This window comes from Anarrhichthys ocellatus, unplaced genomic scaffold (genome assembly GCF_004355925.1).
Source record: "Anarrhichthys ocellatus isolate YVR2014 unplaced genomic scaffold, GSC_Weel_1.0 scaffold5, whole genome shotgun sequence".
Lineage (NCBI taxonomy): Eukaryota > Metazoa > Chordata > Actinopteri > Perciformes > Anarhichadidae > Anarrhichthys > Anarrhichthys ocellatus.
The window spans coordinates 11,922,375-11,949,086 of record NW_022280035.1 but is presented as its reverse complement, the minus strand read 5'-3'; the positions used below and the strand labels follow the sequence as shown (position 1 = coordinate 11,949,086).

General features: G+C 41.1%; 3 protein-coding genes across 5 annotated transcripts; 1 reads left to right on the top strand and 2 right to left on the bottom strand.

The window, feature by feature from the left end:
• Positions 1-111: 111 nt before the first annotated feature.
• Positions 112-6,174, bottom strand: ppardb (peroxisome proliferator-activated receptor delta b). The gene is made up of 8 exons (XM_031845071.1): positions 5,816-6,174; positions 3,541-3,906; positions 2,843-2,994; positions 2,583-2,721; positions 1,894-2,096; positions 1,477-1,683; positions 1,133-1,376; positions 112-489 (listed from the first exon to the last, which is right to left on the bottom strand). The coding sequence occupies exons 2-8, from the start codon at positions 3,845-3,847 to the stop codon at positions 242-244; spliced, it is 1,500 nt and encodes a 499-aa protein (XP_031700931.1). The 5' UTR covers positions 3,848-3,906; positions 5,816-6,174; the 3' UTR covers positions 112-241.
• A 1,498-nt stretch (positions 6,175-7,672) lies between these two features.
• Positions 7,673-16,873, bottom strand: LOC116382544 (differentially expressed in FDCP 6 homolog). Its single transcript, XM_031845685.1, has 11 exons — positions 16,698-16,873; positions 15,152-15,292; positions 14,856-15,041; positions 13,618-13,845; positions 13,370-13,516; positions 11,834-11,942; positions 11,224-11,522; positions 10,961-11,127; positions 10,285-10,483; positions 9,455-9,545; positions 7,673-8,548 (listed from the first exon to the last, which is right to left on the bottom strand). The coding sequence occupies exons 1-11, from the start codon at positions 16,791-16,793 to the stop codon at positions 8,352-8,354; spliced, it is 1,860 nt and encodes a 619-aa protein (XP_031701545.1). The 5' UTR covers positions 16,794-16,873; the 3' UTR covers positions 7,673-8,351.
• Positions 16,874-18,414: 1,541 nt separating this feature from the next.
• On the top strand, positions 18,415-26,455 carry troap (trophinin associated protein). 3 transcript variants are annotated; one of them, XM_031845315.1, is made up of 14 exons: positions 18,415-18,517; positions 18,924-19,010; positions 19,393-19,630; positions 19,721-20,243; positions 20,870-20,988; positions 21,169-21,220; positions 21,964-22,109; positions 22,205-22,259; positions 22,384-22,466; positions 22,563-22,649; positions 23,453-23,560; positions 23,669-23,960; positions 24,089-24,291; positions 25,430-26,455. In XM_031845315.1, the coding sequence occupies exons 2-14, from the start codon at positions 18,949-18,951 to the stop codon at positions 25,502-25,504; spliced, it is 2,043 nt and encodes a 680-aa protein (XP_031701175.1). In that variant the 5' UTR covers positions 18,415-18,517; positions 18,924-18,948; the 3' UTR covers positions 25,505-26,455. The 3 variants fall into 3 exon arrangements, with proteins under 3 accessions (XP_031701175.1, XP_031701173.1, XP_031701174.1); XM_031845313.1 differs by having other exon boundaries at positions 18,415-18,546; XM_031845314.1 differs by lacking the exon at positions 18,415-18,517 and having other exon boundaries at positions 18,554-19,010.
• The last annotated feature ends 257 nt before the right edge of the window (positions 26,456-26,712 follow it).

Sequence of the window (26,712 nt, the reverse complement as noted above, 5' to 3'; positions counted from 1 at the left end):
CACACACACACACACACACACACACACACACACACACACACACACACCTGTGCTGAGGGTAATGCTGACATTGAGAAGACTTTCCTGATTGTGTTAGCCCTGCCACGTCACTTTGCCTCATCTGCATGTTAAAATCCATGCCCGTACGTGGAACAGTGCTTGTACTGAATGCAGTGTAGTATCATGAAGGTTAATTCAGTCTGTAACAGTATTGCTAAAAGCAAGTCTGTGCTGGGGAATACTAATACATGTCTTTGTAGATCTCCTGTAGTAGAGGGTGGAGCGAGGTCTCCGACTCAGTCTTTTTGATCTTTTGGACGAGCTGAACGTTCTCAGTAACTAGCTGACGAAGGTCGGCCATCTTCTGCAGCAGCTTGGGGAAGAGGTAGGCTGAGTCAGAATGGTTTGCTTGTAGGTGGAGGTCCAGGGCCTGGAGGATGTTGTCCTGACTCTGCTCCACCTGCTTCACGTTCATTAGCCCGGGACGATCTGAAGAAGAAGAAGAAGAAGAAGAAGAAGAAGGGACACCTTATGATGAGTCATACTTTACACGAAGCAAACATGCATGGTTTCTGCAGGGTTCACCAAGTTGAATTTAAGATATTTTTTTATTCCTTTCTAATGACACATAGAACACAATTTAACAACCGTTTCAAACCCCGACAGACCAAAGTATGAAGGTATGATGGAGAACCAGCAGGCACAAAATGGCAGATATTTAGTATATAGTATAATAGATATAGTATAATATAGTATATAGAACTCATTTCTAAAGATATAATTCATAGAATTAATGCAACCTGGACCCAGCATAAAAATGGATGGTTGGACGAACCAATTAAAAAAGATGAATTCATTTAAGTTGATGTCTTTGAGTGTAACAGCTTCCTGGCAGTGAGAGTGTTTGCTTCAGGCCTTATGGTGCTTTCTGACTACACATGTCATGACTGACATTACTGAGAATGTATTTAAGATGTTTGTAAATAAAGTGTACGCTGGTTTTAGACCCTCTTCAGAGGACACTATTAATGAAATACTTTTGAAGACTTCTCAAGACCTGCAGATACCTTGAACACAACAAAAAGCAAATATGACATTCTTCATACTTTACTAGAAAAGCCTTCGCTCTCACCTCCACAGAGAATAATGGCAGCAACAAACAGGGCCAGGTCACTGTCATCCAGCTCCAGAGCGTTAAACTTGACTGCAAACTCAAACTTGGGCTCCATGATCTCACTGAAGGGCTTTCTTAAGCTGCGCAGGAACTCCCTGGTCACAAAGCCTTTACCATTGGCCACCAACAGTCCATCTTTGTTCATGAGAGAGGGCAGCATGGCAAATATAGCCTCATGCACACCATACTTCAGCAAAGTCACCTGCAGACAGCAGGCAGACAATTGTACATTAGTGCCTAAAAAAAAAAAAAAAAACAGCCGTATATCCATCATCTTACCAGCAGAGTAGACAGTCACTCACCTGGTCATTAAGGTAGAGGTCCACAAAGCCCGGAATGCTCTTGGCAAACTCGGTGAGCTCTCGCACGGTCTCCACGGTGGTGCATTGGCAGCGGTAGAACACATGGACCCCGATCTCCTTGGTGAGGGGCGCACCTTGAATTAACTGGCTCCACACCAAACCCCCTTCTGCCTTCCAGAGCGTGTCCATGTCGTAGATCACGAACGGCTGAACGGGAGACAAGAACACATTTATCGGAAATTACCATCGGTTACTTTAAATTTTGTCGGATTGTCGGAATAGCATAAAACACAAGAATGGATTATGTAGCAACAGCTAAACCAGAAGAAGTTAGACTGATTAAAACAGTATAGTATGGCGTTAAGGGTCAGAGTCACAGTAAAACCGGTACTAAGCTGTTCTGAGGGTAGAACGTACCGAGGTGCTGCTGGTTTTGCCCGACAGGATGCTGCGGGCCCTCTTCTTGGTCATAATGAGGTTCTTCAGGTAGGCGGTGTTGACTTGTTTGGCCAATGTCTTCAGGTCTGAGCCACCTGGTTTGCTGAGGTTTACTTCTTCAGCAAGCAGGCCCGCCACCAGCTTCTTCCTCTCCGCCTCAGGCATACGTCCATATCGGATTGCTGAGCAAACGCACACACGCACACACACACAGGTCTTATTTTTGAGTGAATATTTCAGGAGAGAATCACTGAGCGTGGTTCTGATGTTTTTCTTTGTGGAACAGGTTCCTAGTTGGCAAGAAATCTTAATTCGCCATCACCTCAATAACAGCAGAGGAGCATGTTTTAAAAGAGCATGAGACTACAGAGACCTTGGTGATTGTTTTCTCTTGCTCACTAACAGGGTGCACAAACGCATTTCACTCTTCGAGCATTTATCAATGCAAATCAATAACAAGTTAACATCCACTGGAGCTAGAATGTGAAAAAATTCCAAAGGAGATTTGCAATGGATTTCTTACCCGCTATAGATTGAATCCTATTCTTTGAAACTTAACCATTCTCGGTAAGTTACATCGACATTCAGGTCATGGATTTGTAAAATGACTTTAAATAACATTTAAATTACGGACATGGTTCATTTGCTAAAATATTTTTCGCTCTCACCATCATGCGACATTCCCAAAGAAAGGCACTTCTGAAAGCGACAGTATTGGCACTTGTTACGATTCTTCTTCTGAATCTTGCAGGCGCGCTCGCAGCGATCGTATTCCAGTTTCATTCGCACGGTACGCCGGAAAAAGCCCTGAGTGAGAAACAAAGCAACTGGTTCAGCAACTCCTATTAGACGGCACCAAACTGCTGTTATCGATATTTTGTAATCTCACTTGGCTATTCTGCCGTGACGCGCGCACACACTGCATTACCTTGCAACCCTCGCAGGCATGCACCCCGTAGTGAAAGCCAGAGGCCTTGTCCCCGCAGACCTTACACTCCACGCTGATCCCAGACGCTGTGCTGTCGTTTTGGCCGAGACGCAGCTGTTCTGACAGCGAGGGTGACGAGGTGTGAGACAGGTCTGAAGAAAAAGGGAAAAAAGCATGAATATTGACGAGGCGATCTCGAAGATTTTCCGTGAAACAAATGACCGTCAAGTCATTATCTATCGCCGAACGAGGTAGAACAATGATTGAGCCTTTTGCCTACTGTTGAAAATATTGCAAGATGTATATAATAACAAATAACAGAATTACAAGCTGAGTGTCTGTGGTGACATTCCTGAAACCCCACTGCATTACAGTTTTTCTCCATTGTATACACACAGAAAAAAGAACTATGTATAGAATTTGAATTTGAACAGCCTGTTCACCCTGCTGCCATGTGGCAAGCGTTACTGAAGTATCTGCCCCTGTGCCACCAGACTCCAGAGCAGCTTCATCCTCCACCCTCCACATATAATATAGTTGGTCTTACATAGCAAAATGGAAAATAAATGAACCTATAAGCCCATTGTTTCCACACAAATAGAAATTCTCAATCAACCAGGAACTCTTTTAAGGATTGCCACTTGAATGTCATGCACCATTTCCAATGACTTTCCAGGAAGCAAGTCATGAGATCGTACCTGTGTAGGTGGAAGCTGCACTGCTGTTTTGCTTGCCGTGATTGTTTTCCTCCTGATCCAGAATCTCTTTCTCTTTTTTCTTCTGGTCCCCTTTCAGGCCTTTAGAGGGAGGAACTACCTCCTTCTCCTCTTCATCATCACTTTCCTTGGCCTTTAACTCTTGCAGGTCTGACACACTTGTCCTCCCACAGCTGTCTGAACCTCCAAACTCTCCCTCGGGTGGCGTCCACCTGACATCAGCCGAGTCCTGGGGGGATTTGGACTTGCTGTGGCCGTTCACCCTTTCGCGCTTCTTAGTACCTTCCATGGTTGCAGTTTAAGCTGTCTCAGCGGCTCCCCTCCTGTCACGTTGTCATCATAGTTCCACTATTGAAGAATAAAAGACTTGTTATATTAAATGTAATGTAATGTAAACATAACATGTGGACGTCATACAAAACAACTCTGACCACTTCATCACTGTCAACTGGCCTAAGCTAATGCTTCTTTGCTATTTCATCCAGCATGTGAGTGGTTAACAGTCCAAGACCAGTGACCGCTCACTAGCCCAACCGAGCTTTACGCTTGTCAATACATGTTGCAGAGCAAAAATACTCACCAAAATGATAAGTTTTTCATATAAGCACATTAGTAAAAATGAGTCTATAGTTTGGCTATTTAGCTTTAATGAATCACTTACAACTGAAATAAGTGTGACTCTTTGACAGTGTGTTTATTTAAGTTTACTTTCCCCGAGACAGTCCATTACTACTGGTTGTGTTTGAGCAGCCAGGTAGTGTCCTTGATAGTTACAGGGTTTTCACATGATACACACACACGCGCACACACACACACACACACACACACACACACACACACACACACACATATACACACACACACACATACATATACACACACACACACATATACACACACACACACACACACACACACACACACACACACACACACACACACACACACACACACACACACACACACACACACCGTAGGCATGCCTACGCTTGGCAATAGGAACAGCCAAGCAGGGGACTCAGACTATTAAGTGCCCTAAAAGTTCAAATTTTGATAGGGGTGGGTGATAACCAGTAAATCCTCTATCATGGTACATGTTATTGATACGGTATAGTACATTTTCTGTCAAAAATAATCATTATAGATAGTCAAGAATGTCTATTTATGGCTAATGCAGCAAATCTAAAAAAATAACAGATGAAGGCACATTAAAGATCACATTAAAATCGACACAAAGCAGTCCGGCTCATTGGTTAGAAACATGCCCACAATGGTTTTCCACAACCAGAGATGTTGAAGGCGGCACAGCCGCCACCCTTTCTTACTCATTTTTATCAGGATAAAATCTAAATTACAAAACGCAGGTCTGTACACAAATAAGGGCCCCATTCCCATGAAGACAGAGGGTCCACAGCTCAAGAGTCCTATGTTAACCACAGCGTTTGGCCTGACATTTACGTGTCCTAAACATTTCAGTCTGTTCCCCGCTATCTTAAAAAGTAAACTTTGTCTCTGCTGGAGCTGGGAGACATCTGTATTATTGTTTGCCTCATTTCCATGGTAGGGTGCACTGTGTACTTGGGTGCTTTAAGGGGACAGGGTGCATGCACTATGTACACATTGAGCAGGTCGAGGGCAGTAGGGGAGAGGGCTTTGATGGTGGGGTTAAATACTTAAATTTAAATATTTGCCCCGCGGCCCCCTAGTGGATTAATCCGTGCATGCTTGTAACATTAGCTGTGCCCGGGACACACATCCACAGTGTGTACTTATTACAGATGTATTAACGTTTTCCCGATAAACATCGTCATTACATGATCGCCCAAAGCGTCACGAAGTCTGAGCTTTGTTTTCATAACATGTAGGGATCAACACAGCTCAGGTTGTCTGCTGAGACCTGTCGGCCAGCAAACAACCTGTCACACTAGTTCTTGGAAATATCTGCCCACGTTACTGTGAATGACAGGACCGTAACTGGATACGGGCATTTGAGAAATGAAAAGTCAGCAAAGTTATAAACATGGTTACTGTCAAACTTTTTAACCCAAAGTGAAAACAGTACGATACGTATCGATAGGTATCGATAGGTAGCTTTAGCCTGTCAGTCGGCCGTCGAGGAGAGTCGGCACGGCTAGCTAACCTAGCTAGCGCTAGTTAGCTACTAACCTTGAATACTACTACTAGCTGTTAGCGTGGCTGACCCACATTCCCGTGTGTGCCTTTAAATAACGTTAGCAGACTTGCCAAGTTAGCTTACCTCTCCCAATACTGCTGCTGGTTCAGGGGATGTTTACGCTACGAGAAATGTGCCAGGGTAAAAAAAACATGGGGCGAAAAACAGTCGCTACTGTCCCGTCCAGGATCGATCGGCTGTTGACAAGTTGTGTGAAGTCACAGCAGCAGGAGTGAGCTAGCCGCAGGAGCTAACGTCAGACTGCTAACATAAACTTAGATTGACGCGGGCCTTCATGTAGCCGAAAACACCGCTGAGCTCAAAAGAAAAGAAAAAACACTTCTAACACTTTTGTTCGCTACCATATCACATGCAGATAAGCACAGTGAACTACTAATCCCTCCCCGACTCTCTCCTTGTTGTTCCGCTGTGCTTTGCTTCACCCCCCCCCCCCCACCGTCACACGCCAGAACAACCCCGCGCCCCCCCCCCCCCCCCTCCATACACACGCACGCGCACACCTTTCCCCCCCGCGCGCACGCACGCAAACCCACACACCAGGCTGGATCCAACAAACAGCTTTCTGGGGAGTTAAGGTCTCTCTTATAATAATTATGCGCTGTTGTTTCTGTAACATGGGCATTTATTTTGGATCCGCACTGATACTGAAAAACCTTCGTAATTGCTGCAAAAAATAAAACGTTCTAGTCCTTTAGGGCTAATTGTTGATTTGGTTTGAATACAATTGACTTCATTAGATAGGATTGGACTGCATGACAAAACACAAAATGAGAAACAAAATGTATTTATCTAATGATTTTTCCAGCCACATTTTACATTCCAACCAGGCAAAGCAAGAAGCACACTGTGCAGCTTAATATCAATATGTTTAATTATATTGACTGCTTGGCAGTCAACACAATTTATCAGTTGACGTAATAAGTGCCTTAAAGGAAAACTATGGTTTATTACAACTTGTGTTTTAGTTTTATTGCTCGGGCCAGTTTTATCAGTTATGATAACATTTTACTAAGGTAATTGCTGAGATCTGCGAACAATACATTGCCTGTAATGAAGAGAAACTCTATGCCTAAATCCAGTTTTCAGACTTTTATTATTTACTTGTGCATATTTCAATTTTTTTCCTAAATTAATATGTGGTTAATATATTCATTACACAGTAATCCTGGGGTCCATCATAGGAATAAATGGGGGGGCTTAGCAGCTGTTTTTTGCTCTTGGCCACACAGGTTAATGCATTTGAATTTGAATTTAGTTTTATTTTTTTCAAATCTGCATTCACAATTACATGGATTTAGAGGAGCGGATTTAAATCAAACATATACTTTCCCAAGAACAAGAAAGTTCAAAACAACTGAATTTAAACATATCAAAGGTTTATTTAAAAGCAGTTAAACTCCCCCATATCTATAGAAAATAAGTATAAGAGTCTATAATGTATTCTTTATGTATTGATTGATTGTATTTATGTTTTTTTTGTGGTTTTACTGTAACTCTCTGAAATCTGGATAATATTAATTATTTTATAGCAGAGTCAAAAATAGTCCCCAAAAAAAGGGGAGAAAAACTGTGAATGCTTGCCGGTAAAACTAGGATGTTGACAACACGACTTTAAAAAAACACTTTCGGATTCTAAAAATCAATCCAGAAGACATGTAGTTTGCTCTGTGTGTCAGCGGATGTCTCTGTTAACTCATATGTGCCGACTTCTGTTTGTGAGAGCTGTCAAATTAGTCATCGATGACACATTTTAACCCAGAACAAGTGACGTGCACTCAATTTCAAACTAAAGCGGATGTGCAGTTTGAAAATTCAGCAGTGTGGGTTTCAATTTGCTCCACTGTGAGGTATTTGTAATTAAAATGTCACCTTTCTTATAACTTAATACAGTTATAGTATTTATTTCAGCTACTCATTGTGTAAAATATAGATTGAGATTTTATTGACATGCAGCACATAATTTAACACAGGAAAGATACAGGCAGAAATCAGGTTAAGGCATCAATTCACTCTTTTATTTACAATTATGTTAACTGACAATAGAAACAGGAAGTTAAATGAGAGTTTCTCTCTCTTTCCTGTTCATCAGGAATGATACTCTTCTAAGGAAACAGCTGTAAACTCCAATACTGAACCAACTTTTTACGTTAAAAAAAATAGTCAAGCCACCCTCCGGCCAAAAAAATACATACATAAAAATGAAACATTGTTATATGTCTATATTACAGAGCTAAATAAATGAGCTTCCTTACATTGTATGTAAGTATTAGTCTTTAACACATCTCAACTTACTTTGCACTTCGGGGATCTTGCTTACAGCTCGTTTTCTTTGCACTGAGGTATCGTTTATGTTCAGAACAGGCCTCACAGGCTGCAGTCAAAGCATTAGTTGATTCTGTAAATGCATCTTATCATTAAAATGTTTTAAACTGTTTCCGTTTGTGACGTGAGGTCAGTAATTCAACATTTAATAAAAATGGTAGTACTGTTGGTAGTAAATTCAGTTTAAGTGTAGATGTTCAACTGTTGCACCATCTCTTGCCCTGCCTGTCAGAAAGTGACAGACGTGACAAGTATGCAGCCTCTCTGACTCGTGTTTTTAGGGGATGTCCATGTCTCCGTTAGAGGCATGGGAGTGGCGCTTTTCTAAATCACATCCAGCTCGGTTGTCAACATTTTCTTTGCTCTCCTCGTCCTGATCCTCTGATCCAGATCTCCTTCTGAGACGCAGCCCCGGATCTCTCTGTGTCGGGATCTGGAAGCTTGAGAAGGAGCTTCCTAACGATGGTCTCTTCTCTAAAAACAGCACAAAGAAAACACTTCAGAGTAAAATCAGACCAAGTGGTTTGGAGATGAGGATGCTGAAATAGAGAAGGGATTCACTGGTTAAACCCCCCCCCTGAAATTTCAGTAAATATATTTACAGAACAGGCTGAAATATAACAAACATTTATTTATTCACATACAATCTCTGATCTAAGAAAACGGTGTTACACCAGTCTTTACATGAAGCAAAGTTAAATGTCAACCCAACCGCAGTGCTGGCATTTAGTAACCTACAGTACACTCTGTGGAAATAATTCAAATGCTGCTGTAACATAAGACATAAATGCTTATTTCAAACACACACTTGTCACCACATAATATGAGGTTCCTTCTGTCAGTGAAACAGTAGAAAGTTGTATTATCAGAAATCAGACCCTTTTCACACTAGACACATTTGAAATGTGCCAGTCACTTTTTCAATCTGCACATGAAAACAGCTGGATGAAAACACTCAAAACATCGAATCTGTGTGGAGCGATGACAAGACTGTTGTATAATGGCACCCATCAGGAGAATCAGTTGTTTATCTGCTACACTTCTAATGTTGTGTTGGTCGATGAAAACAAGCATTTAATAGCATTTTATTTTGCAGATCTGTAAATTCAATTCACGTGTCCCAGTAAGTCATGAAAGTGTGACAATGACCGAGTATGTACAATACCGTGACCCTGAAACTGAGGCAGCAAAATAGAAGTCAGCCATTATTCATTGTTTGTATCATTTATAGCTCTGCTTTGCCTGTGTCAAAATGTTGTCTGTGAAATATGCCTGATGTCAAAGTTTTGCCTTTCCTCTGCTGGTGTGAAAGCTGAAAAATCAAGCTGTAAATGTCATGTCACACAAAGCACCATGTCGTCGTGCAGACAGGACACATACCGCCTGGTCCGATGGGTCGCATCAGTCTGTTCATCTGGACGTTCCAGTGTTTGACGTTGGTGCTCGCCTGGCGAAGTTTTCGCTGGGCAGCCTGTCAGAGAAAAAGAGCAGCTCGTTAAAACACCTGACACCTATAAGCAATTAAGAAATAAACTACTGTTAGCATTACAACCAACTGCAACTAATATAAATATCTGTAATAATTATCTTTTCACAGCAACGTTACAAAGTTCTGTCACTAAGGGGAAAAAAATGACAATTGCAACATTGAGGAATGTACAATGCTGGCTCTCTTGAGGGAGATTAGCAAAGCAGAAAGAACACCCCACTGTGCACTAGTGATGCCATCATCAGGTATACAATTCATAAAACGAGTCTTATAAAGTCTCCAAAGGATAGAGTAAGCTGCACCTTAAAACTCTAGTTCTGGTTGGACTATGAATTCATTAATTGAAGGAAAATCCATAACAGCTGTGTATTTTGTTTCATTAATGTCTGTGTTATACTGCACACTGTAATGTGCCGCCCTGTCTGTAACTGTAGATGCCGTCGTCTTGCCTCTGTCGTCCTAAAATCTCAACAGGCTCTTACCTGGTTAAATGATGGTTAACAAATAAATACATTGAATTAATAACAGTCATATAGGCTTGAAATTCAACTTAACAGGTGTGCAAGAGGAAACTTAAGCCAAAACATCAGCTGCTATTGGTTCAATGTTTTATTCTGGTATCACACCAGAACCCCAACAAACAACATTTCCTCGAAGAGATACAAGATCGATTTGACTCTTCTCTTATTTACATGTGAAGCTTTTATTTTTTACTTCTTACCACTACATCCTGGTCAACCCTGTGCCTGTTGGCGCGGACCTCCTCCAGCTGCCTCTGAGCCTCATCCAGGGATCGTGACTTGACCTCCATTTCCTGTTTGAGCTCCTGCTTCTCCCTCTGTGTCTTCAGGATGTACTCCTCCTGTTCCTCCTGCAGGGACATCAGGGCCTTCATTTTCTCCTCCTCCTCGGCCAGTAATCTGGACACAACAGAGAACACAAACAATAACATTTCATAAAAGAATGTATGATTGAATCCTCACTGTTTGAGAGGATGAACTATTGACATTCAGACATTGTAATGAGCAAAGATGTACAGAAACTAATGTGTGCTGTTAATGTGCTGCAGATTAATGTGATCAATTAATCAGAAACTTTTACTTGGAAAGGTTGAACGAGAAACAAAAACAGTGACACAATAGATCTAACTGATGGCAGCGTTTAACAACTTCCTCTGTTGGCGGCTCAACTTCCTCAGGAACATAACGCAACGTGAACTCCTTTCAGCAGCTAAACTTGATATCTGCTGTCTGCAGAGAGCACCTCCCTTCTTACAGCTCACAGATTATTGTTTGGTGGCTCTCAGACAAAACAAATGACTTCTTATTGCGCTATGAGGGTGTATAAATGTCTCTAATCATGTCTTAAGAGATGGTTGGGTACATATAACACTTTACCCTGCTTGAGCATAGCGGAAGGCCTCCTCATCCATTCTGGCTTTGATCTCCAACTGCAGCGCCTCTTCCAAACGCTTCTGCATCTCCTCCAGCTCCTTGATCCTCTTCCTCTGCCGCTCCGCCTCCTCCTCTTTCAGAACCATCTCTGCCTGCATACTGACCCGAGCCTTGAGAGGTACAGCAACAAGCAAAGGAATTAACACTCACATCTTTTTGCTACTGAATTCAAAACCTTTTTTCCCCTTCTTTGCCTCCACACTCACCTCCTCAGCATCTCGCAGCTGGACCTCCAGGGCCCGCTGGAGCTGTTCGTGCTGCTGGCGCCTCCTCTGCTCGTCCTGCGCCAGGAGGACCTGAGCCTGCTTTTGCGCCTCTTTCAGGAGATCCAGCTCCGCCAGCTTACGCTCCCGTTCCTCCTGCAGGGCCCGCAACCTCAGCAGCTCCTCCTCCTTGGACTGCCGTCTCTTCTCCCGCTGCTCCCGCTGTTCACGCCGCTTCAGCTTCAAATCCTTGTGGAGGGATGTTTTCCCCTCCACGTGTAGCCTGATAGCTGTTTGAATGGCTATAAAGAAGATCATATTTAATGTCTTGATATGAAAATGAAGCTTTCAAGATTGATCCATGACTTATTAGTGATCAGAACTCCTCTATAGGGCTGCCACCTAGAACTGGTCATTGGTCTTAGTTGACTGAGATTTCTATCATCGATTAGTCGTTTTTAAAGCTTTTTTCGTGCTGAATGAGTTATTTCCAAGAAATGAATCATCCCTGGCACATCCCTGGTAAACTTATGCATGATTTGTTTTGTCAACAAAACTGTATTGTTAGTCGACTAAGAATTTCTCTAATCAAGGACAGCCCTACTCCTCTGACCTGAAGTCCACTCCTGTCTCTGTTTGGTGTCTGAGGCGCTCATCTCATAAGTCTTGGAGAGCGTTTTCAGACAAAACATGCACCTTTTCCCATCCCGGTCTGGTAGCACCTGTTCAACAAGGAACACATCATTTTTAATGGATAACAATGCCTTCTTCACATGTCTTTTACGTTTGTTGTGAGTGTCTCGGAAATAAACAGTGTTAAGGAGAAAAAAAAAGGTGAACTCACAGGGTAAAAGAGGTTTTTGATCCATTTTGAATGACCAAACAATATTTGATCGTCTACTTCCTATAATAAAGCATGGTTTTAGAATGATTGCTTTGCTTACTTTGGAGTAACATGGTGCAGTGTGTAGTGGTGTTGCTGAGAAAATAACAGAGCTTGACCATACTTTGTCATTACTAAGTGCGGTACTGTGTGGCAGTGATCACCAGAACAGCCCAGGTAACAATCGCTCCTCTACTGCAGGCTTCATAGTCAGAATGGGTCATTCATTCGAGTGAGAGTCGAACACTAATCTTGAGTTCAGTTCATTTGAGATCTGTCAGATTTGTGAGGAATTTGGAAACAATCAGTTTCCACCCAAAGTTATCTTATAAACTTGAAAAAGTTGTCGGGGGTAGCGAGGTTCAGAAAAGATGGAGGGTTATGTAATTTTCTCCTTGCTGAAGGGAAGCTGCCATTTTTAGCAGGGAGGGGGAGGGCCTTAAGTGATTAGCAACTTAATGCTTCGCTCACACACTTTCGTCACAAGGTAGTAAACCACATTGCCATCACCAGATGAGTGACAACTTTGTTCAGCAAGCTAGCTAACTAGCTAGCTGTACGCTAGTTAGCTAGCTAGCTTGCCAATTACACCATGCTTTAATGCTACACCACCACTACAACTGACAACAATCTTCACTAGTCAATTTTTACCAGTCAAAGGACCACGGATAACAGTTTGCGTCTGTTCTACTCCTATTCTGTTTCTATGGTAAGATTGTATACATTTGATACGGTTCGTTTTTGTTTCACGTTGCAATTATGCGAGCGGACTAACAAACTCCACATGACATATGTCCTGACGTCATCATCTACATGAGCAGCGTCTCACTTTACTTGACATTGATTTGTAGACGGGCTCTCCAAAGGTTCAGCGGTTTCGATGGTTCGGATCAAAGTGCGGACCAAACAAGACAGGTGCGAAAGGGCCCTTAGTCAAGGAAATGGTCCAAATTATATTAACACTGGGGAGGGCCTTGCCTTGTTTTTTTTTGTTTTTAGAAAATTGAGACATAATTTTCTTCCTTCCTCACCCCTGATAATTTTCGCATAGTCCACTGCAACTCCTTGCATCTTGTTGCACATGTCTATTGGTTGAGAACAATTTAACAAGCGTTTTTTTTCTTATTTCTTTGTCCTGAAGTGGTATCATTTTATAGTAATTCCCAAGAAAAAACAAAGATGAGGGAAGTGAAATCAAATGTACAAAATAAAGCAAAAGAGAACTATGTATTTCTTTTGATCAGCTGATCAGCTCCAGCTGCTTACCTCCACACAGCATTTCCCATCCAGAACTATGTTGCCCTGACAGTCTTTGCGGTCCTCCCCGGTGTAATAGGACAAGTTGCTCGGCCTTAAGGTGAACCAGCGTTCCTTCCAGTTTCTCCTCAGCTGGCCTTTCTTCCACAAATAACCCTGCATGCAACCGACAGACACAGACGTATATTGTCACCAAAACAATGCAAAGCATGTCAGGAACCAAAGCACGGACTTCTGGTTGCAGATGGGTCTCCTACCTCTTTGAGGACATCACCAACTATCTCCCTGTATACTTCCTCTATAGCCATGCTGATTATGCTCTGATCAATTCCTCTGGTCATCTTTCCAGAGTTCATCATCTCCAGAAAAACCCAAACAGTAATGCCGCTCTGCTGCACTGAATCTTGGGAGAAGAAGTCCTCTAATTCAACACAGTTGAACTCAATACTCATAGCCATACATATCTTCTTGAGGAGGTATTCCACCTGAAGAGGAAAAGAAACCAAAGGTTTTGAGAGTGAAAATGATTGTGGTTCATTTGAATTATTCATCTTTGCTGCAATTATACTCACTGGAGGAAGTTACTATCTTCTTCTATTATAATGAAGTACTTTTTTGGTACGTTTTTTGGAGTTGTTTGTGCTTCATTTTGGTTGCATTTTAGTGACTTCACTCTGAAGGTTGTTTTGACCTCATTACAGTTGCGAAACTATTCACAACAAATGGTTGTTATCAGAGCACCCTTTTTTTTATTTGTGCACTTTATTTTGTAGTTTGCATTTTTCAACACCACGGTAAAGATCACATCCAACAATGTCCTTTCTCAAGAGTAACTTTTAGTTATGTTGATTATTAATTAAACATGCTTTAGTAATAGTATTTACTATGCTGTAGTACTCATATCACCACACATTTCTTTGCACAGCGGTTTTTGTGTGAAGCAAGTCCCAAAATAAAACTGGATAATGTTTACTTAAACTCAGCATGATAGAAACTGCTCTGCCCTTGAAATGTAAGGCTTTCTCTTGGCAGCAGCTGTGAAAAACACTTGACAGGAAACCAAAACGAGAGTCTGCAAGTGAGAACAAGCCCACACCGCTTTATGAAAAGTGCACAGCGTTCCATGATGGCAAGAAACAGAGTTTCGGGCAGCTTTTAGTGGTTTTAAAGATCCAGCACCACTTTTAGGTCACAAATTACTGACTACAGTCTCTAAATTGTACTCACCAACAGAGCACAACAACTTGAATTATCCATGTGGCTAGATTTAGAAATAATGGTCACTATCATTCTACGCTGCTACAACCAACTATGACTTCAAGTTGTGCATATTTGTTTGCTTAAATAATCAAACAACACAACATGCTCTTTGCAGTCAAATCATGTTTTGAATATCAAGTATATAGCACATTTTTAAAGTGTTTTGTGATAGAAATTGTAATGACTGAGTGTGAAGAAATTCACTTAAATCTAAATATACTCTAAGTGAACCTACCTCGTCAGGGACCATAACCAATGGGTACTTGTCTTCAGAGAGAAAATTAAAAAGGCACCAAAGCCGAAAAGCATCCTTCTCTGGCAGGACAGTGCTGCTGGTTTTGTCCGTCTGGTAGTTTTTCTTTGCCGTAAGTGTCCAACAAAGCTCATCTACGTTTTCCTTAATAAAAGAGCCCTCAATAACCTAAAATGACAAAATGCAGAGATTGATTAAAAAAACTGAAACAGCATCCTAGACTACACAGCATTACAATTTAACAAAACAAAAAGAGCATATAGTTGTGGTGTTATTACCTTGTCCAGGATGTATTTGTTGAGGTAAGGCATATAACCCTGACTGGAAACTGGACCATCATCGTCATCCCTGAAGTGCTCCTCCAAAGCAACTGGATCATGTGGGATAGACAAGACTGTGCACAGGTTGTGGGACAGCACCTGAAAAATCAATATACTGTATATCTAGTAGACACCCGCAGAAAATATGAGGCAACAAATTCAGAGAAAATGGTCATTTTGATCTTTAGGGAACTGAAATTTAGAATTTCCGCTGCATCGTATGTCTAAAATTAATCTGGTTTGCACGTACATCACTGTGAAAACTATAGAAAAAAAGTGTGCCTGGAGTGATTTTCAAGGACATACTTCATGCTAAACATTTTAAGACACTGTTTGAATTGCAAAAAATAAACTCTTTATCTGATTTAAAATAAATCAAATCAAATTCTATTTATGCAGCAGTCTTCATACATTTAGTGCAGCTCAAAGTGCTTTGCAGCTGACTGACAAACTACTAAAACAAACTACTATATGCAATCAGCGTACTACTACTACTCGTATTACTTTTGCTTTTACTGCAATACATTCCTCCAAATGAGAGCATGCAACTTCTTGAGATATCTTTTGCATGTTATCAGACAACCGTGTTGAGCCATAACCACATCCTGTCTCTCGACTGCAGCGCACTACAACATCTGTCGGTTTTGAGGCCGTGGCATGCAAACTGCTTGCCTCTGAGTGCGTCTAAAGAGCGTGGTGCCTGTACACAGGCTGCATGCACGACAAAAGGATAAGCCTAGTCATGAGGCTGACTCGCTGTGAGCCAGCAGCGGCAGGCAGCAAATCGCAGGAACGTGGAGGTGGCAGTGAATGGAGTCTGATCCAAAAGCGAGACCAAGAAGTGACATAACAATGAGATCAACAAAAATACAGTGGCTTCATTGATGCCCTGTGGCGAGAGACAACAATCACCAACATGTTTCCACTTTCTCCTCGCTCTCACTCTAACAATGTTCTTTTGACGTACACGGGCTCATGTCTATTCAACTTGCTGTTCTCTGGTCAGGTCCAGTGCCAGAGGACCCTTTGCACTATAAGCTGGTACATGGAGGCCCAGTGTGTAAGCACAGCTTGGAGATGAGGGCGCCCATTCATATACAGACTGAGAGCAAACTGTTACTCTCGTGCTGTTGCCAGACAGAGGTGCATATTGTGCCCTCTTTCAGGGGTGAAAACATTTTATGCGAAACGTAGAGAACTAATTTGTTCCTTGTTGGACAGCATGTGGTTTAAAAGCACAGGAAATATTCAAGATGATCAGATTGCATACACACTTAGTTCCTGAAGCACAATATAAAATGTAACAAAGACCGAATAACAAATGCATTTGTGACATTTAGTTTGCTGAGCACTTCAAATAGTTTTCACCTCATCCTTCTCAGAGCGAGCCCACGTGATGGAATATGAATTGTGGTCGGAAAAGAGGCAGCAGAATCAAAAAGTAAGTGAATTGTCAGACAAAAAAAAGTCTTATTTTCTTGGTAGAAGACCCCCCCCAACTCACCTTTAGCTGAGACTTGGACACCTTACCGCTCTTCTCCAGATCCAGGGCTGTGAAACCGTACCAGATGGACTTGAGCAGCTCAGACCGCAGGTCCATGTCTGCAGCACAGTTACTTTCTGGTTTCCTCCTCTATGTCTCTTCTTCTTCCCTCTGCTGTTGACACAGGGCCCCTGGGTGACAGGCAAACACCCACACTGTGTCACTCCTGTCAGGGCAGGCATGGGGCTTTACCGGGGTGCTGGCAGCGACACCTGCAGGCCGTCCACAGCCACTGACGGAGAGGGAGGGTCTTTATTGTTTGCAACATGATCTAATCCTGCAGTGGGGAAAGGAGTATTCAGATCCTTCAGTAGAAGAAGAAATACTGCAATATGAAAATATTTAATTACAAGTAAATGTCTTTGGTGAATAGTATGCTTTAGAAGGCTCCCTTTAAATGGTTGTGTTATATCTTAGCTTTATGTTATTATAGTATGACACAAATGTATTAACTAATTTTATTGATATGGTATTATTTGCGAACAAGCTATAGTTTCTCTTATACTTTTATTTGTACTTAGTTATCTAGCTATTTAACTGTCTTGTTTATTTGACTCTACATTGTTTTAACAACAAACCAACTCCAAGTTCGTAATGTTTACCGGCTAGCCGACGTTGGCCTGATCCCAGACGCCTGAATCCACAGCCACATCGCATTTTATTCAAATACACTTGAGGTTAATTAAAATAAGTGGTAACGTTAACTTGGACTAAAAGTCTATTGATATCAGGATGCTACTGCTTACTCCAAAACTGGGACGACAAACACTGCCCTCTAGAGGCTCTTTGGGGGTAACGTTAAATTAACTTAAATTAATTAGTAACGTAATTTAGAGGGCGATATGCAGCATTATTATCCACTAGTGTCTCACTATTTATCTATTTAGTGATAAAGTAGCTATGATCGTGATACTAAATAACGGAATCAATCAGGATTTAAACATTTTAGAATATGAGCCACAAACCTTCATAGTGTAAGCTATTATGTTGAGTTACGTTAAGAGCCCTCTAGAAAGCAGTGTTCCAGTGTATGTGTCTGGAGCTTTTATTGTGAAGGATGAAACGGAAATTGGAAAATAAGAAAGATGTTCTTGTGAAGTGTGTGAAGAGAGAATAAAGTGGCTGCCATCTTGGTGCAGACTACATAGCCCTGTGTTTATTATTTCATTACTATTATAAAGTGTAGGCACAACATAACCCTCAGCTACATTACCTTAATTCTCTCTTCACACACTTCAAACGAACCTTTTTCCTCTTTTCCTCTTTCTGTTTTACCCTTCACAATAAAAGCCCTAGACACATACACTGGAACACTGCTTCCTAGAGAGCTCTTAACGTATATATTTGTTTTTTCCCCCTAATGTATTGAAATGTACTTGTTACCACATTTCTTCTGTTACTTGTTTTATATGTTATATGTTCTTGTGCTGCTTTTATGTTTTGGTTTCCGCTCTCGTGGACAATAAACTTATATTCTACTCGCAGGCCGCGGCAAAAAACAATCACGTGGTAAAACAACTTCGGCGTCGTTACCATGGAGCTGTTTTTGAGAACACGCTGCTCATTGGTCGAGGTTAGTTGTCATAACCAAAGCACGTGCAGTCATTGGCTGGTACGGCTTCCTATTGCGACCAATGGTGAAGCGCGCTTTTTACAAACGGCAGCGAGTCCAGGAAGTTGACAGCCCAACTACGGTGTGAAAGGACGCAACAAGGGATCTTTAAACCAAAACATTTGGATCTAATTGTACCAGAAATACTTTATTGGAAGCACAGAAGGAAGTAACAGAGACCCCTTTTCTATTTTTCAAGTATGTAACGTATGTAATACACGGCTCTACGTGCGTATGTAGAATGTGTAACGATAAAAGAATATAACGTTTTAACAGCTAAATTAGTCTTATGCTCGCGTTAAAACTCATCTAACCTACTCCTCTTTTGCACCGAGCGCAGTATGTGATCTACTGGTCAGGCTAATAAATGCGATTATTAAATACCTGGTTTAATACCGAGTTTTGTTTTTTTACTGTGCCACTGATGGTGAGGCATGTGGCTGGATGGAGCTCTAGCTTCCTTAATTGCTTATTTTCTTGCCTCCCATCTTTGGTAACTTTAGTTAAGTTTGGCAAATAATTGTAGTCTATTGTTTATGTTTTTGCACGATTTATGTATTTTGTTGCTCCTCTAGTTGCTCTTCACACCTTGCTCTCATTATGGACTCCTCTCCAGTCCTTCGTCAGCAAAGTCAGAACAAAATCCGCCATGACATCATGAGGTAAACCAGTTTATAAAGTACTAGAGACTGTTTCACTGTATGTTCTCCTGCCTTTAGGGCAGGGTGCAAAAACCTCTGGCATCATACGTGTAATCCTGTTCTGTTATTGTTTGGTCAATACGTTCCTATTTAAATCTCAATTGTGGATGCTTTAGAATGTATTTTAAAAGGCAAAGTTCTTGTTCTTGTCTTGTGTTTAGACATTTAACATTTGCAAACTTTGGCTTCTTTTGTTTAATAAAAAACAAGAGAAATACGTTTATATTTCTCAAAGTAAGGCAGCAAAAATGTGTGTTTGTATTGGTAGCACTGATCAAAAATAAATTCAAACAATGTTTTACTCTAATTGCATTTATTCCTTTGACTGGATTTCTCCACACAGAACGAAGAATGGACATAACAAAGTGCCGGCGCACCCAAAGCCTTCCAAACCACTCTCCGCACCTCACCTTTCCAACAAGAATATTGAGAACCAGGATCCAGGAATCTCAGAAATAGGTAGGAAGGCACCGGTGCGACTGGGTGTTAGTCGGCTTCCAGTGCTTGCGAAGTCCCTTCGTCTCCAAACTCCGTCCGACTTCATTCAAACTCACTGTAGGTGGGAGGAGAAACCTCTGGCTGTAAGTGCCTCTTTCTTGTCCTGCAGATTTAAATGTATCCTATTTAATCAGATTAATCGTATGTTCTTGATACTTTAAATGTTTCTACAGGGGAAAACTAGGAAGAAAAAGCCATGCACCAGGCCTGTACCTTTCAACCTGTCTCAGCCCAAGGTATCAAGAGGGGCCACTGAAAACCATCAACCCCTCACTGTTTCTCAATCAAGGACCGGCACTCATGCTGTCCAACCTGATAACAATGTATGCAATGCTCGCCTAAAAACCCAAAACATTCATGCAAAACCTACGAAACAGCCAGCTACGTTAAACCGCAATGTGGACTCAACTAAAGGTACGGGGACATCTACCGGAGAGGCTGAAGACAATACATACAGACAGATTTCAGGACAATCTGGGCCTTCAAACACGTTTAAGACGTCAGCCGTTTCTGCCAATCCTGTATCATCCGTTCCCAATAATGCCATGCATCAGACAAGCGCTGCTTCTTCTGCACAGCCTGCTTTTAGTGCAGAGGCCGGTTTGGATAACATGAGCCTGCTTAGTCTCAAAGATCCAGAAAAGACATCCCATGCTAGCCAGAACACGCAGCTGACCACAGAGGGCAGTTCCTCCGGTGAGTTAAATGTGTCGTTGCCTTGTTATTGCTTTTTGCCCAGTACGCTTCCATTTGTATTTTGCCCAATATTCCAGAATATATTTGCGTTTTATGTTTGCATCTATGTAGATTCATTTGTTTATGTATCTGGCTGCCAGTGTACATTTAGCTCAAACTGCAGTCCAATAGATCAACCCTTTAATAAATCCTACCTTTATGAAGGTTATAATGTTCATCTTTTGAATCAACTTTTTGGTAATATTGAAGGATGAAGTTTGTGGTGCTGTTTTATATTTGTGTTATACTGACAAGTGTTTCTATTATATTGTCCCACCTCATGTAATGTCAATCAGGGTAGGCTAATAAATGGAGCAACATAATACTTTTGCTTAAATTCTTTAGTTTTATTCTCCTACACTAATTCAACATTTTTAATACTGGTACAACAACTGCATTCCTCTATGGAGATGAATGTATCTCACCTGCACAACAATACAATTGTAGCTTATAATTAATTAGATAGCTAGAATCATGAGGATTTCATGATTATATCTTCTCTTTTTTTTGTTGTGCTTTTAATAACTACATTGCTCATTTATTTTGCCATCTGAATTGCAGTAAATGGTGTTTCTAATGTATTTCAGATAAAGGGGTGAACTTCCAGTCTGATCATGCAGCTTTGCTCAGTATCCTCCGGAACAAAGGAGTAAGAGCCACAGATGTGGGATCTGCAACTCCACAGTCCAACCGCTACAACTGCCTGGTGAGTTTTCAAATTTCATTTACTTCCTTTCTTTCACTGTCTTTTGTTCCCTACTCTTTTACTTACTGGTCATTATTGAGGTTTTAAATGTTTATTTTTTCGTCTGAATAGTGAGTTCAGCTATTATAAATCTTTTAAATGTGTTCTAATGGTCTCATTTGGTGATTCTCTTGTTTGCAGCCCCAGCGAGTGTCTGTCATGAAGAGTCGACAGAAAGCTGGACCCACTACTGGTGAGCACAAGCGTTACACATACTGTGTGTACCTGAATATACAGCATGTAATCACAGTAGACATAAACCTTGTTGTTAACCCCATTGACAATGACAGATATGACTCAAACATTAGAAATGTCATGTCAAATTGTGTCTTTATATATGTGTTTGTATTACTTTGTAATATTAATAAATTATTTATTTGATGAAAGAAATAGTTTGACATTTTGGGTAAAACTCTTATTCACTTTCTCGCACATGTTCCTGCTCGGCCCGAAGACTTCACATCGGGATGAACACACAAATCTTTTCTTTATTGACTTGGAAAGTTTTGCAAATATATAACCTCCATGTTTAAACATTCTTTGGGTGCCAAATCCGCCTCTCTTTATTCATCAGTGGCCCACCCATGAAACACAAAACATGTACGAATGAACCAAACTAAATAGAAGTGAGCTTTAGAGGTGCTAGTAGGCAGGTTTTGTTACCTTTGCACAGAGCCAGGCTAGCTATTTCTGTCCGTTTCCAGTCTTTGTGCTAAGCTAAGCTACCTGGCAGCTGGCTCCCACTTCATATTGACGATGGCTGAGCTGGTGGCTCGCAGTTAACGTCAAAGTGATGTCTTGTGTCGACGGGAAATGGACAGAAGCGAGCCAATTTGAGTTCTTGTAAAACTGAACGGTACATAACAAACAATGCAATGTAAATAAAACAGCCTATGCATGTCAATCATATCTGTGCCATTTGTGCTCTTCTTACAGGATTAATAAAGCCGCTGCACTTCTCCCCGGACCGTGCTGCACTGCAAAGTATCCTGCAGAACGAGGGCGTGAAGGCTGGAGGGCCTGTTGGTGCCACACCCCGAAACTCCACCTGTCCTTCAGGCAGAGGCACTTCAATCTACACAGTATGGATACATACAATTAGTTTTTTTTTTTAACCTATTACATTGCTTTTGAAACACAAACACAGTTACATTTAGTGCGCTGCATCCTTTCTCAGGCTCAGAGAGTGCCGCTCAGAAAGAATCGTGCAGAGGCGACCGGAGGAGCAGTAGGTAAGATGCAGAACCGTTGTTTTATCAGAACCATGTATTATCTCATGAAACCTAACGCATCCTTATCCTCTCTGTCGGTTTACCCTGATGTGACGCTGCTTTTTTTTTTTTTTTTAATCCTCAGCAATAGCAGTCAAAGAGACTCCACTGAATAAATGGACTCCACAGAGGGTCCGCGACACCAGGCATCAGCCCATGTCTGCTATGGTCAGTATACATGTTTAGTATGTTCATGCTCTGTCTGTTTAGGTACGTAGTGTTTCTCACAGATGCTCCTTTCTCTCACCATGCTGCTGTTTGCAGAAATGGCATCTGTCAACACAACAGTCACCGTACGCCGGCACTCCTGGGCTGCGGAGCAATAAAGCCAACCTTCAGCCGCCCCAGGAGGTGAGAGCAGGAAGTCATGTCAATGTTATAATGTGTCTCCAGAGCTTTTATACAAATCTGTTCGAAAGTCCAACACAAAACAAAAAGAGAACCTAATCTGTTTGTGCAGATACGATTTCAGGCACAGTCAAAGACTGTTACAAGGCTGCTACAACAAAAACTTTCAGATTTTCAATTTAGATGCACTTAATGGATGCAACATTTCAGAAATGTAAAGATGTTTTAAAAGCAGCATATTTTTTTTGGAATTAAGAAATACCAGCTGTTGGTACATTTATGTAATGGGAGGAAATTATATACATCTTTGTAGGTCTGACAATATTTAAAGAAGGGTTTCTGTACATTTTGTCTCAGTTGATCAAATTTGGGTTTCACTATCGAGATAATCTGCCGGTCAAAACTTAATGCCTTCATAGAAAATTTAAAATATGTTTGGTGTTGAGGTTGGATGACTAAGATATTGAATAGCTTTGGTGCAAATAGCCTTTTGTCACAAAAACATCCTCATGTAATCAGCGATCTCAAGATTTTAGATGCTGAAGATGTTAACAAATTATTTCATTATCAAGGTCAGGATTTGAAGAACGGAGTGCAAATTTTTAAAAGCTGGTGGCGATAATGCTACACCACTGTTGCATTAAAAGAGACCTCTTAATATGGAATAACTGGAACAAGAGCATGAATAACATTATGTAGTAGCTTTGATCCAGAGCCTGTTACTACTACTACCATCACAGCATATATCTTTAACCAGAAATAAACATGCGTGTCACAATTCATATGACTTTCTTGTTTGTTGGCAGGAGATCGTCCAGAGATTATTTGATGATCAAGAGGACGAGTCGAGCCCAAATATGACAGACAAAGATCCTGAGACACGAGCAGAGCGACTCCCAGTTCAAGTCACAACTGTAAGAAGTGAACTTAAGTTCTTAAGAATTAAGTGCTTGTCAGGTTCTTATTTGAAATGTATTGTAAAATCCCTGTATGCCGTTTGGTGTCGTCCCTCACTCCTCCAGACTGCATCCCACTGTGGAGAACAGGTAGAGGTGAGCAGGGTCGGTAGCAACGAGGTCGTGGAGGATCAGCAGGAGATTGTGGGAGGACAGCCGTTCTTCCAGGCACCGCAAAGAGAGTCCGTCATTTTTTTCTCAACGGGCAAAACGCTGTTAAGAGCTCGGCGCTTTGAGAAGCAGGAAGGCTCCGCCCGTCACCAGCAGCATGGCCCGGTGCTGCCGGTACACGAAGAGATGTCGTCTGTGTCAGTGCCAACCTGTGAGATCAGCCCTCCTGTTAAAAGTCTGCACAGAGGTAACACTGACATCTCATAATAGTTATTATACAATATTAATATGTAACTTTTAGTGTGACACATACAATGAGCGTTTTCCATGTGACTAGATATCTTCTTGAAGTGTGACCTTTTTTTACGATTACAGGCCTCATTGTTCAGAAGACGTGTGCTCCGAGTCCTGTTGTGGCGATGCTGCGTAAACGTTTCCCTCCTCTGGAGGAGCTTCGCTTGGACGAGGAGGTGGCCTCCTACACCTCAGGGTCCGTCCCGGCTGCTCCCGGTTTTCTCCCCCCTCGGCCCCGCTGTGGAAACCCGCTGGCCTCCATCTTGCGATCCGAAGAGGCCTTTGTGAGTACACGGCTGACAGTGTGCATATTTATTCATTTATTTGTTTATTTGATAGGGACGTCAGTGTAAAATACCAGATGTAAACATGCCAGAGTTATCAAGAATGATAATCTACCTCTGTAGTCCCTAAGCAGGTAACAAAAACAGGAACATCACAAGTGACAATAATACACATGCTCAGAGAAGAAGTATTAACGGTGCTATGGGAAGCATTTTTTACATTAAATCATTTGTTTTTTAAATGATGAAATGATCATATTTTGATCAAGCGTTGAGTTAATTAAGTGTATGAAAGAACAAATAACCAGCATAAGTCACCAGAAGCCCATGAAGTGTTCCAATGGCTAATTTAACTGACTAAATAATCTATAGCTATGCAATATGGAAAGTGTTATAAAACAGTATTATATTACAAAAAGCAATAAGACACAACAAAAAGAGTCTACTGCCATGTTTACAGCGGAGGCTGTACTAAGGCACAGCAGAGCTTTGAGCTGAATGCTGACATGCTGATGTTTACAAGATATAAATATTTACCATTTTCACCATCTTAGTTTAGCGTGTTGGCGCGCTAACGTTTGCTCATTAACACGAAACACAAAGCAACGCCGAGGCCGATGGGAAGTAGTGACCTGATTGTGTGACTCGATGAAACGTTGAGGGAACATCAAAGTTATAACAATTTGTTCTGAGGGAAAGTTGAATGTCTGCACCAAATTTCAAGACCATCTAATAGTTCTTGAGACGTTAAACAGAAAACCGCAAATGTGAACCTCATGGTGGCGCCGGAGGAAATGTCATGTGATCTTTAAAGGACCGACATTTTGATGTTTGTTGTCTTTAACCTGATCAGAGAAGATCTATCAGTTTCATCAGTTAGTTCAGAACCGAGATGCTGTCAGTCCAGATTAATGTTGTGCCCCTAATCCACGCTACATACTAAATCTAAACCGGTTGTGAGTGTTTTGAGTATTCACACATACACCGCCTCTAAAACGTATATTCACCCTCTTGGAAAGCAAATTAGCTTTGTTCTCAAAATATTAAACTATTCCTGTTATATGTATGTTTGTATGATACAACACAGTGCATCACACACAAGTTAATATGGATATTTATTTATTGTTTTGTTTTCCAGACATTTGTTCCGATTGGTTTCAATCCCTCGTCCGGCTGTTTTTCTCCACCAAGCTCTCTGCTGCAGGGGAGATGACTTTGCACTAATAAGTACAGTATTTGTGTTACTGTTAATATCTGGAGTGGATAAGTTCACTCTGATACACTAAAGAGACTCTTTAATGGAACTTAATTAGTTTGTCCAACACTGTTGATGCCAACGAACGCTGCTTGTATAGTTTCATTTAGAAACCTTGTTGTCTCTCATTGATGCTTTTTAAAACAATTTAGAAATATGTATTTCTGTTGAATAATGCATCTTTTACACCCATGTTAACAAAGTCGATGCACACTTATTAGAAACAATGTTTATTAAATAAAATAAAAATGAAATAAAACAACAAATGTTGGAAAAACAAACGTCTTAAAAGGTCGATAAAGACTTTGGACTTAAACAGTGTTATAGCTTTAGTATACATCTAGATTAGGATCGCGTGGAGTGAAAATGATTCATGTTCTCAATGTACAATGTTTATAATAAATATATATATGACACTGTCTGTTTCTTATTAATTGTCAACCATTTTGATAATCAAATAATAATCAAATATTTGTTGGTTCAAGGAGCTCAAGTATTAGGATTTACTGATCTTCTCTCTTTTAAATCATAATACATTTTGGACTGTTGAAACATGTAACTTGATGTTACCTTGAGCTCTTGCAACATGTAATTGGCATTGATTACGATAATGAAATCGTTAGTTGCATTCCTACTCAGGATATATCGGCTTCTGCTACTTTGATTTCAATCATTCTGTTTTTTATTCTGTCTCTTGTAAATCCACACGTTCTTTGCCTGATAATGTTATTTTCCCTGAAGTCTTATGTAATGCTCAGCATTAAAGATGTGGAAAAAAAATCATCTTTATTGCATGAAACAAGATCTGAAAGGTTGCCTTGCATTCCCCAGAGTGCCTAGGTGCCAGATGTAGAGTTCAAGCCTTTTACTGGAAATGTTACACGGTGCACATATTGGCGTCATGCGACACGATATCCTATTTTAGAGAGAAGGCAGTATTGGTACTACATTCAGTACAGTACATGTGCTGCTTACGGCTAACTTCATGTGTAGAAGTGACAAAATAAACCAAAACATTTCAAAATCCGTTTCATATTTTGTGACTTTGTTCGTATTATTTGGAAATAATTCATCTGAAATGCATTCAAACTGTTTTCCGTCACATGAGGGCCATGTGCCATTGTGTTTCCCTGTGTCCCCTGCAGGTGGTATACAGTGGGTACGGA